Genomic DNA, 12,410 nt, shown 5'->3' on the forward strand with positions numbered 1-12,410 from the left:
TTTATTTGTGTATTCTTAAAAGTCTTACCCCCAAAGAAAAGTATTTAAGGAACCACTGCGCCACCGGTTACCAGAGAACATTTTGAAAATTAAATGTCAAATACCATTTTCTTTATCATTTTCATTAATTGACAGAATAAGCAGTGTTGAAGAAGAAAAAGAAAAAGGGGCTTGCTTTTCCTTTTTAATTTTGAGTCAACACATGCAACTTCATTTTGAAAATTAAAAAAAGCTTTTCTGGTATTGACTTTTTCATTTAATTATGCTACAGAAATGCTCCCATATCGTGTCAACTTGCTGCTAAGAGCTTATTTTGCGCTTTCTGTCTGGAATACACTGCATGGACGGGGGCGCTCAGACTCCCCGCTTATGATTCCAGAGCCCGCAACAAACTAACAGCTGCTTCCTAATAAAATATAGTTGTCATCCATAAAGTTAATATACTTTATTGGGCTTACAGGATTTTGTGAAAAGTTTTAGAAAGAACAAAATAGAAACGATTCTGCATCAAAGTGAATTTGTTTCCATCATCACACTCATCTTAACTTTGGGTGTTTGACAGACAAAAAAGTCTATTCGAGGTTGTGAAAAATGAAAACAGAAAATCAAAGGAAATATCAGCGTCCAGTTTAGAAAAAAAAGGAAGAAAAACCCTCCAAGGATAAAGGAATGCAGGCGGTGTCCAAAATTAACTCTTTCTGGGCGCCAAATACAACCAAATTTACTGTTGGAGGAGCAAAATTTGGAGCAACATTTGGCTAATGAAGGTTTGCACTTAATTAGACTAGTCTTGTTAATTAGCTTATTAGTGGATTTTATCTAAGCTCTTCTGCTGTCCTCGTATATAGTCAATGCTTCAGATGAAATGTACCAAATCAATTATCTTTTTTGTTCAGTTTTATGTGACACTTAAGCACGAAAAACAGAAGAATATGTCCTTTAGTTTCCATTGATGTTCCTTTATGAAACCAACAAAAATGACCAGAATTTATTCTTTCATAATTTGTATCAGGGTTTTTTCAGTTTAAGAAAAAAAATAACAGAAAAATCTGGCAATTTTTGCCAGAAGCCAGCTGATGCGTGTTAAGTGTGAATTAAAGACATACTATATCTTCATTGTGAATTCAACTATAAGTATGTTTTACTTATGCTTAATATAAAGTAAAATAAATGATATTTTGTTTCGCCCAGGGCCTCAAACTGGCCAGGACCGCCTCTGAAGACGGTACGTGTTGAATGAGGTTTAATGAGAAGTGAATAAAGAGTGCAAACTTTAAAAACGAGGGAAATTATGCCATTCACTGGAAACACCAAAGGGTGTTGCGGCTCCTGTGTTTTCATTTTGGTGGGAAACTAATGCGAATGGCTCTTTGAGTGGTAAAGGTCTCCTGTGCCTCACCCATCAGCTGCGTTCCATTTGCTTAATTTCTTGGAAACTGATGCGAGAGCCAATTTGGAAAAATAAATTTAATTATTATTTAAGAATGGCTTTGTTTGCCAAAAATATACTGAGTTGCCAGATTAATTATTAAGGCTCAAAGAGGTTTTTTCTTTTTTACACTTTTACCTGTATAATAAATGCACAGTTACCTTAGTTACAAGTGGATGTGTTCTTTTTTTTTGTATTTCAAATTACTTTAAAGGTTTTGAAAGATTCCTTTATTTTTTTTTACTGCATAAAAAGATGTGAAGTAAAGTAAATGTAATCTTTCATCCAGCGTACTTTATATTTTAAACACTAGATGTCACTGTGTCATTGACTCAGGGTTTTCAGTACCGCTGTGGTGTGGCTGAATCTGAGAAAAACAGATAACTTTAAAAAATAATGTATTGCCAGATAATCAAGGTCTACTTTTCAAAGGACAGTAAGGAACACTGAATGAAACCTCACCATTGACCATTTAGTTTACTTGGCCACATAGTTTTGCTGTATGTATATTTTTGGAAGAATGGGTGTTTAAAAACTTTCAATTTTTATTTTTTTTAATTTGAATAGTTCCTGTATTATTAATGGAGACTCGTGTTACACTTAGGCGTTGTTTTTCCCTGGAAGCTTTCATTTTTCCATGCTTTAAAGGAGGATGGATTACACAGGTCTTGGAACACGTTTTCTAAACTCGGACATTAGGAGAAGCACATTAATGTGGGTTATCTGTTGAATTGGGAGGTGTCTCAATCTCCCCTGTACAGGGTGTTTGCAAAGATAAGGAAAGTATGCAGTGCCAGTGCTCAGCTAGTATTCATTGAAGTAAATTTTGGAACCTTTAAAGGAAGAGGGGGTGATATGGACATGTTACAGGTCACATATCACTTTGGTTACATCAGTTGCAGGCTGTTGCATTTTCCTTGTCAAACCGGTTGTGTTTCAAGTTTGTTCAAACGTTGTCTTTAAAGATCTAAATCATTGTGTTTCTTTACAAAAGAGTCTTGCATAGTTTTTCCAAAAATGTTCACAAGTGTGCAGACAGAGATGCAATAACCAGTTACTAAACTTTTCCTTTTCTGGTTTATGTGTAATACATGTAAGGGTTTCCCCAGCAACACAAAGGGTGGAGAAGGGAATTGGCCCTGTCAACACTGACTAAATTGGGTTGCTGATCCTTGGAATCCAGCCTTAAGTGTGTGAGGCTAAGAAGGGCAGGGGAAAGATGTTGGAAGGTTTCCATGGCAACACTAAACCACAAGCAGTGACTCCAACATTATAACCCACAATGAAAATTGTTTGAATTCTAAAATGGGTTGAGGTGCCTGCATTTAATTGTTTGTTTGTATTTTTTTAAACAAAAAATGTTGTGCAATGCATTACACACACCCTTCATTAACTGTGATATATATATCACATGTGTCTCTCGCTGACTGGATAGCAACAGTCATTGTGGTGTATTCAACACTAACACTCCTCCCAAAAAAAAAAAACGTTTTAACATTCACTTTTTTTCTAACTATTTCACTTATGTGATTCATTCCTGTGAGGATGGAAAATGTCCACATTCAAAACTGCTTTCTGTAGGGTCCTTCAAAATAAAATATCCTGGACGAAAATTAATCTTAGCTTAGTGAACAAAAGCTGCCAAAACTGAGACCACATTATTGCAGATAATATTTAGTTTTAAAAATGAGGGTCTATTACAGTGTTTTTCAACCTTTTTTGAGCCACGGCACACTTTAACCTTGACAAAAATCCCGCGGCACACCAGCATCCCAAAAAAAAAAAAAGAAAGCAGAAACTCATAGTCTGTTTTGATCTACAGCCGCCCCCCCGCCCCCCCCCCCCCCCCCCGGCAATCTGACGTGCATTTTTGTGATAATTGTGGCAGAAAAAGCAGGAAGTTGCAGATGTTTTTCTAAAAGATGTAATAAAAGTTAAGTTACATACAAACTGTATGTTCGTTGTGTTTTCACGACGCTGTCCCTTTAAGCCAATGCATCATGGGAGATGTAGTGTGAAAACTGCCAGAAAACGGCAGAAAGACTCGCGTCTCTGAGCTTCATGGTTTTGTTCACTTGTTCCACGGTCTGATACCGGATTCTGTGGAAAGCTACACCGCTAAAGACGAGCTTTAGCTGGTGTTTTTGTCGGAACTGACTGAGTTATGAGCTAAATTGGAACAAGAAAGTGGAGACTTTAACCACTTCTGATTGGTCAGACTGATGACATGTGATTAAGCCTTCAAGAATGATTGGTGGAGTCGTGGAGACAGTAAAAGCTGCGGGACTTTTCCTTACACAGTTATAGCTGCAGCTATTTCGCGTTACCGTCATTCTTATCAAAATGTCTTTAATAGAATCAAATAAACACAAAGAAAAAAGTATTTTATGATCGTCTATAGTCCTAACTACTCAGTGTTTTATCAGGACCTGTTTGGATGAACAAAGAGCTGATTTCCTGGAGATGGGAAATGCTTTTAGATCAGTTAATGAGGGCAATTTTCCACGGCACACTTGACCATCTCCCACGGCACACTAGTGTGCCGCGGCACACTGGTTGAAAAACACTGGTCTATTAAACACAGTGAGCGGGTAAATAGTACCAGTTACAAATCTAGTGTCTTATTGTGAAAGGAACACAGCGCCACTTCCTGTGTTTCAGGGTTTAAAGATCTGGTCGCCGCAAAGAAACCAGACAGTTGTGGTTACTGTGAGCAGGAACAGTGAGGAGTAACGGAGTGGATATTACTAGGTTGAACTCTTACTACAAACACAAGTATGGAAGTTGTACTGAACGCTAGTGGACTAAGAAAACTCCGGAGCCTGTTGTTGATCCACCTCTTCGCAGTGAACGCAGCAGGTTAGTGGCGGGAAAGACCTCTCACAATATGACATTTTCAAAGAACTAAAAACAACGAGTTATTACACTTACTGGACTAGGAATAAAATGATCACAATTGATAATGATCCTCATAGTAATAGAGTCTTTTCTGAAAAACGTGATGTTAATGTACTACTTAAATTAGATACTTCTATGGGGAAAAAGGTCGGGAACCACATTTCATAACCCTTTATATGTAACTTAATAAGTTAATAATAAGTTACTTATCATTTAAAACAGTCTGTGTCCTAAACAATATTAAAAATGGCTAAAGTTATACCGATTTACAAAAATGATGATTAAAAAAAATCATATAGACTATAGACTAATGTCACTGCTACCTGAGTTTTCCAAAATCCTTAAAAAGTTGTTCATAGGTTTAGTAAAGCTGGCTGAATTAATTATTAAATAACAAATAAAGGACAGTATAGTTTTAGAACAAAAAGAAACTCAACAATGGCTGTATTGATTCAATTGAAGAAATTACAAAGACTTAAGATAATTTTAAAAAAACAGTTGATATATATTTTATAACTTGAAAAAAAAAAACGTCAGATACAACAAATCATTCAAGTTTACTCAATAAACTAGAATGATATGGAAGTAGAGGAGTGGCATGGAACTGGTTAAAAAGTTACCTAAATAGAAGGGTTTGACATGTTGACATTGATCAATTTACAACTAGTTATCAAGACTTACTTGTGGTGTTCCTCAGGGCTCTGCGTTAAGACCAAAACTGTTTATTGTGTATATAATGACATGTTTAATGCATCTGAGTTATTACAACTATTATTGTTAGCAGATGAAAAAAATATTTTTATTGTGATAACAAGTATTATAATCTTATTAGCGTTATCAATAAAGAGCAACATGCTATGAAAAATAGCCTGAAAGCAACAAGTAATCACTAAATTTATAGAAAACAAAATAGCACTTACAAATTCTGTTTATTATTTTTATTTTATTATTTTATTTTGAGCTAGAAAAAAACAAACAAAAAAAACAGAAGTACAATGTTGAACGACAGCATTTACAGTTCGAAAAAAAGTTATTGATGTTACTTCCTTATGTGTCCTCTTGCAGCAGACTGCCTTACTCCCCCAACAACACAACACGATACAGACTTATCTGAAAAATCCAGGATGGTGGATGACTACAGAGAAGGTGTTCAACTACAGCTGGAGTGCGTTAGTGGTTATGTCAGGAAAAGTGGCACTGGCAACACAACATGCAACAGTGGAAATTGGACAAAATCAGATCTGATCTGCACAAGTAAGACCTTTATTATTAAACAAACCGTTCTGTCGAAACCTTCCTGGTGTTACTGCTGATAAGTGTCTGTGTTGAGATGAGCGGTTTTAATTTGTCTTTACAGGAAAGGACTGTGGCCCCCCACGTGATCAGCCTCACATGAAGTTTAATCTAAGCCAAGGTACCCTGTTTGGTGACGCCGTACAAGTACTTTGTGATAAAGGGTAAGTATAAATTCATATGTTTTTGCAAACCTAAACATTATTGAGATTCAATTCAATGTTGAAAGTTTTCATTAAATTATAAACGTGTTGTGTTACTGTACTAGTGCTATGTTTATTCTACAGACTTTTGTCTTAAATCCTAAACAAAATAAAAGATAAAAATTGTATTTAAAGAAAAATACAATTGTATTTAAAAGTTGAACTTGTAGATGCTGAGTGGAATGCTGGAGTGCATTCCACAGCATTAAATTGGAATAATATTTGATATGATCCACTATGACACCGTGACCTCAGTTTATTTTCCTTTTCATACAAACAGTCTAAACTTTATCCATTTTATTTATACAGGTATTTACTTTCTGGTGTTACATTCAAACAGTGCTTATCTTTTGGGTGGTTTGGAAAAGCAAATTGTTTTGGTGAGCCTTTACTAGTTAATTTCTTTAATATTTGTACCTTTTCTGTCTTCTCTGTCGTATTTAAACATTTTACCATTTCAAACTTTTATTTATTTCTTTTTGTTACAAATATATATATATATATATACAAATGTGTTTCTTTGGTCTTTGTAGCTGTTGTCTGTAAAACACCTCCTGAAGTGGCCAATGGCTTGAGTTCTTGGAGTGGTCCAAAAAATCCCAAATATGGGGAAACCGTACAGTACAGCTGTAAAGAAGGTTACACCCTCTTTGGGAATTCCAGCATTACTTGTGATGAAAACGGTGGTTACAGCCCCGGACCTCCTGAATGCAAAGGTATGTCCTAGTGATCTTTTTGGGAAGTTCATTGTGACACTTTTGTTTGTGAATATTATTTTAGATCTAATCAGGTGTTTGTTGGCTTGTTTTCTTTAGCTACGTTCATTTGTATCTGTCAGAAGTAATCAGAATTAATAATAAATAAGGACCATCATTTTTTTATATATAGGTTAATTGATTTGAATTTTCTCTCCTTCTATTTTGGAATGAGAACATTTTTTATCAAATGTATTTTTTAGTTTTGCAATATCATTCTCCCTTACATGTCCTCGGTATGTTTGTATTGTTTCTATCTTGTTCATGCTTGGACAAAGGATAACGCATGTGTTGGTACTAATTATGTCATGACTCTCTTCATCCCAAACTCCCATCAAACAATCAGATCATTATATTATTTAATCCTCCATTTCTAAACCATTTTGCAGCTTTCCCTGCCATATTTTCATTCAGCATCATTAAAATACAGCATGCTTTATCATTGCAGCGGCACCTAACCAGAAAGACTGAAGTCAATAAAAATATTCCAATCTCAGACATGAAACCTTTCCTTTAGGCCACAATATTGCTTCAAACTTTGAAAGAGCAGCTGGTGCCAGAGGAGATATACTTATATAACTAAACCTATAACGCTTTGACAAAGGCAGTGCAGTATGGTCATAAAAAAGGAAATGTAAAGGAAAGTAAAATAGAAATACTTCAAATTTACAAGTTATACTCTCATTCAACTTTAGAGGCAGACAAAACTAAAATGTCAATTTGAACAACGACTTTTACTACACAAATATTGGTTGTAAAAATGTAGACAACATATTTGTTGAATTTACCAGTCAGTTAGAGACAGTTCAGCTCTTTGCATGCTGAGTTTGATTTTATCAGGAAACTGAATCAAAGCCGTGTCTGTCTGGAATGCAGTGGGAAACCTGTTTTTCTCCAAAGCGCAATTGTTTGCAAAAAAAAGCAGACCAAGACTTTCTAAATCTTCAGCGTGGTCTGAAAGCATGTAGAACTACTTTACTGTAGTAGATGAACACCAGTGTAGTAACACTCATAAAATGTTAATCTGTAACAAAGCTTTTTGTTTACTGTGGGTGGTGACATGGTTTCACCAGAGAACCATAGCACAGAAAACTGCCCATTCTCTTAAAACCTATTTTGAATCAATCAATTGTTAGTGCAACCTTCACATATTTATATTTATTTACTTTAAACTCACTCTACTATTAATATCTTACCCTTCCTGATTCATATTGGACTTTTCTGTTAATGTGTAAACATGATTACTACATGTAAAAAGAGTATTTCCACAAGAGGATGACATAGTTTACTAACTGTTAAATCTAATCTTAGGTAAAGTAACTGCTAATGTTTTATGCAGAGCAGATAAAATGTTAGTCCTGAAGTTGTAGGATTAGCAAATTGCACTTCTATGAACCAAAACTGCATCAAGAAATCTTAAAAAAAGCAGTGGTAAAAGGTTTATTACTAATACATAGGTGTGATAAAAGATGTGAGATTTTTAAAATCAGTAAACAAAGTGATGCATGTCTTTAATATTAAAACTGCATAATGAAATGACCACTCACACACACTATCCTGATACTGTAACTAAACACAAATACTAGGTTGTAAAAGTCCATCTGTGACTTCTCTTAACAAAAAGCTGGAGGCGAAACTGGGTAAAATACAGGACATTGAACTGATTTTTCTCACTGCCTCTGACAAAGACTAAAGAAAATAAAGCGGAATACCTGGCTACAGCTGTTAACACCTGTGCCTGATGCTTGACTGGCATTCTCTTAGCATGCACATCACTTTGCATTCCACACTGTCAGTTCCCATAAAAGCCTCCTGAGTGCTTTTCACTTTGAGGTTAAATAAATGTTTAAACTGTTCCAATTCCTAGCAATCCCAACCGAAGCTAAAATTACAACAACATTGACATCATCAATACCCAGAACATCAAAAGCAGGTATATAAGCCCCCAATCATTTTGATATTTTTAATGAATTTAAAATCTAAACCTAAATTTGTCATTATACATAAACATTTTGTTGAATTATTTACTAGTATTTGCATTTGTAAATTGTTTTGTTTACACTATTTGTGTTTGGTGTTCTAGAAACCACTTCTACAGTTACAATTGCCATATCAACATCTCATAGAAACAAACTTGCTACAACCCAAATAGCTTCAACGGTCTCACCGTCACAAGAAGGTACTAAAGGTTTATTGAAAACATGTAAATACACCACATGTGGCTGCATGCATACTTTTTACGGTACTAGCTTGTCGCATGAAAGGCATGAAGGATTTTTATTTATTTTTTACAAGCCACTTCTTCTTTTAACTGTGAAGAGAGTAAAGAAAATATTTTTACTGGTTTTGTTCTAAAGCTGCCAGTGGCTCTTCAAAAGAAACTGCTACTTCATCTTTGTCTTCATTTCAAGGTATTGGACGATTGTTATTGGTATTGTATATATAAAAACCACCAATTGATTGTTGTTATTCTTAGTCTTCTGCTACATTAATCTGTGGTGGTTCCCAGAAGTCTCCATTATCAAATTGCTATGTATTTTCTATTTGTATTTAAACATTTTACCATTTCAAACTTTTATTTATTTCTTTTTGTTACAAATATATATATATATATATATACAAATGTGTTTCTTTGGTCTTTGTAGCTGTTGTCTGTAAAACACCTCCTGAAGTGGCCAACGCTTCGAGTTCTTGGAGTGGTCCAAAAAATCCCAAATATGGGGAAACCGTACAGTACAGCTGTAAAGAAGGTTACACCCTCTTTGGGAATTCCAGCATTACCTGTGATGAAAACGGTGGTTACAGCCCCGGACCTCCTGAATGCAAAGGTATGTCCTAGTGATCTTTTTGGGAAGTTCATTGTGACACTGTCAAGTGTTTATACTTTTTTGTGTACTTTTCCCACACTTGAAAAGGGCTGAGTGTCCAACGTTGAAGATCGATTTACTCAGACTGCCACTTGAGATCAATTTCCAAACTTTGATTTATTTCCATTTGATCTGGCAGCAATCAATAGGTAAAAAACCTTAAACACACACAATAACAGTAATAAATATTACAAAATTCAACATACACATTAACAACAAACATTTATGCAATTTAAAGTGCCTCAGTTAATTAGCAACATTACTCATTTACTTTAATAACATTCTTATTTAAGTTCATGTATTAATTCCAAATTTATTCAAGAATTACTTTAAAATCTCATTATTTAGCAAAAATTCACATTCATAAAGAACTTCCCAGTGTAAATTTACAAAAGTTACAAAGCACACCGACGAAATAAACATCTAATCCTTAATGCAGAAAATTCCCACTGGTACCTGAAGTACACACAAACATTTGCGGAGCGCACACTCCGGTCCCACAACACACCAAACAAACAAGGAAACAAGTGATCGCGCAATTTTAGCGCTTGGATAAAGTCTTTTCTTACCGGCTGCCTCTTCAACAAATTAATATGGACCACTCAATTGCACACAGGTACGAAACAAGCTTTATGCACGGACTGACAAGGCTTGTGTCTCGCCGGTGCTTTTCCTGAATGAAGTGCGTGCGTCGCCATTAAATAAATGACGCAGCACGCTCAGCTGTTCAATCCATATCACGTGATCAGTCAGATGCTTTGCGCAACAGACACTTTTGTTTGTGAATATTATTTTAGATCTAATCAAGGGTTTGTTGACTTGTTTTCTTTAGCTACGTTCATTTGTATCTGTCAGAAGTAATCAGAATTAATAATAAATAAGGACCATCATTTTTTTTATATATAGGTTAATTGATTTGCATTTTCTCTCCTTTTATTTTGAAATGAGAATATTTTTCATCAAATGTATTTTTTAGTTTGCCAATATCATTCTCCCTTACATGTCCTTGGTAAGTTTGTATTGTTTCTATCTTGTTCATGTTTGGATAAATGGTAACGCATGTGTTGGTACTAATTATGTCATGACTCTCTTCATCCCAAACTCCCATCAAACAATCAGATCATTATATTATTTAATCCTCCATTTCTAAACCATTTTGCAGCTTTCTATTCGTCTTTAGCTGAAAGTTACAATCCAGAAATGTTAATTACTTTCAAAATGTCAAGCTTTTCTCTTTAACAGAATAAGTTAAGACTTTTTTGTGATATTGATCTTAAAGAAAACTCAAATACTAATTATCTAATCATATCTGTTGCAGACGTTCCAGGAATAAATACAAACAAAGAAAGTGGTGAGCTGCTGTTTATTACTCTTATGCTGGTAAATATGTGTCGTTATGGTTACTGCATTTACCTTGTTCTGTTTGTCCAGTGTCTGTACCAGTTATAATCAGCCTGACAGCTGTTTTTTTAGGTAATGTGCATTTTTTTTTTGTCTTGCAACAACAAATAGTTCATTTCTCTGTAATTAAAATATGTTAAAGAACATTTCATTCATTTGCATTACAGTTATTATCATAGTGATAGGCTTTTTATACATGCTTCATCAGAAGAAGAAAGGGTGAGTACCGATAATTGACTTTTCTTGCTGCTTGTTGCATGTTCCTCTCTTTGGATCCCTCATGACAGGAATGCTTACTAAGCTTGAAGATTCATTTCCTGTACTAACAAATGCTAGTGTCTCTTCCTGGACTGTAACATCTGTCTGCTGCGCTGTGGCAAAAGCTTTTTAGTCTCCTAACTAGCAGAGGGGAATCAAGGTGTACCGGTATTCCCTTCCGAACTTATGAGGAATGAGGGACGTCAACAGGAAATTCTTTGTTAGACCCAATGTTTCAAGATCAAAAGAAATCGGATATGACAAATCCAGATGGAAACAGGGTTTTTCTGCTGTTATTGCAGAGTTCAGGATAGAAAGTTGGCGACAATTTCTTTTTTATTTAATTGAATATTTCATTAACCTCCAATCATATGTAACTATTGAAAGAACACACACTCTAAGAGCTCCACCTACTAACATGTAACTCTGGGAGAAGGGATATTTTGGTGAACAAACACTCAACAATCAAAGAAACAAAACGTAACTGAATGTTTCTCACATTATTTCCTTATTCAATGACACCATATAGCTCATATGATACTGGAGAGGACCTCAAGCCGGAATTATTACAGTTCCAAAACCTTTAGCTTGCCTTCCTCAATCAGGTATCTGTCAGTTACTCTTTACTATTAGAATACCTAAAAAGCATTTTGACTTTTTTTTCCTGTAAAATGCAATATGTAGGGGATCTCATTCTTTTAGTGACGCATAAAAGTACAAACACTCTTTTTTCCATTTCTTGTCAACAGCAACCATGCAGTACAAGTGGTGTGAATGCTATAGAAAAGCAAAGGGTGTCATCGGCAAAGCAATTGACAGAGGACACGACACGACTAACTGGGCCCCAACGAGTTCCCTGGAAAAAACAAGAGGACTCATTTGCATTTGCACTAAAGAAACAAATCATCTTATCTGCAGTATGTTTTAAAACTTCAAGAGATAATTTCAGAGTTTGTCAGTTAAAAAAAACATTTACTTCCTTGCTATTAAACGTTAATGAATGAATATTTTATAAGTATTTTTTATACCATTTATTTATGTATTAAACTTCAGTTGACATTGTTTCCCTATCTTTTTGTGTCATTATTTCAATACTCAAACCACAAAACCCTTTTTGGAGAACTCTAAGGTTTTTATGTCATATGTTGGTTAAGAAGCACAACAGGAGTCATTCAGGGAGCTCTCAGTGTCCGCCGTCAGATACAATCAGTACATTCTTTGTCTCCTGACTTTCTTTCAAGATTGTTCTTATTTCCTGTGAACGAGTGCCACAAAACTAAAACTATTTCAGAAGACCTGCTGACTT

General features: G+C 35.0%; 1 protein-coding gene across 7 annotated transcripts; it reads left to right on the top strand.

Moving 5' to 3' along the window:
* Positions 1-4,104: 4,104 nt before the first annotated feature.
* On the top strand, positions 4,105-12,174 carry im:7151449 (membrane cofactor protein). Of its 7 annotated transcripts, XM_011475042.4 has the most exons (14): positions 4,105-4,288; positions 5,393-5,581; positions 5,685-5,784; positions 6,133-6,203; positions 6,357-6,539; positions 8,446-8,511; positions 8,662-8,757; positions 8,936-8,989; positions 9,224-9,406; positions 10,764-10,796; positions 10,877-10,918; positions 11,014-11,065; positions 11,634-11,709; positions 11,854-12,174. In XM_011475042.4, the coding sequence occupies exons 1-13, from the start codon at positions 4,207-4,209 to the stop codon at positions 11,689-11,691; spliced, it is 1,209 nt and encodes a 402-aa protein (XP_011473344.1). In that variant the 5' UTR covers positions 4,105-4,206; the 3' UTR covers positions 11,692-11,709; positions 11,854-12,174. The 7 variants fall into 7 exon arrangements, with proteins under 7 accessions (XP_011473344.1, XP_020558923.1, XP_078803446.1 ...); XM_020703264.3 differs by lacking the exon at positions 11,634-11,709; XM_078947320.1 differs by lacking the exon at positions 8,936-8,989 and having other exon boundaries at positions 4,106-4,288.
* Positions 12,175-12,410: the final 236 nt, after the last annotated feature.

The sequence above is a fragment of the Oryzias latipes genome, chromosome 5 (assembly GCF_053564925.1).
Source record: "Oryzias latipes strain Hd-rR chromosome 5, Olatipes_Hd-rR_3.1".
In the NCBI taxonomy this organism is placed as follows: Eukaryota; Metazoa; Chordata; class Actinopteri; order Beloniformes; family Adrianichthyidae; genus Oryzias; species Oryzias latipes.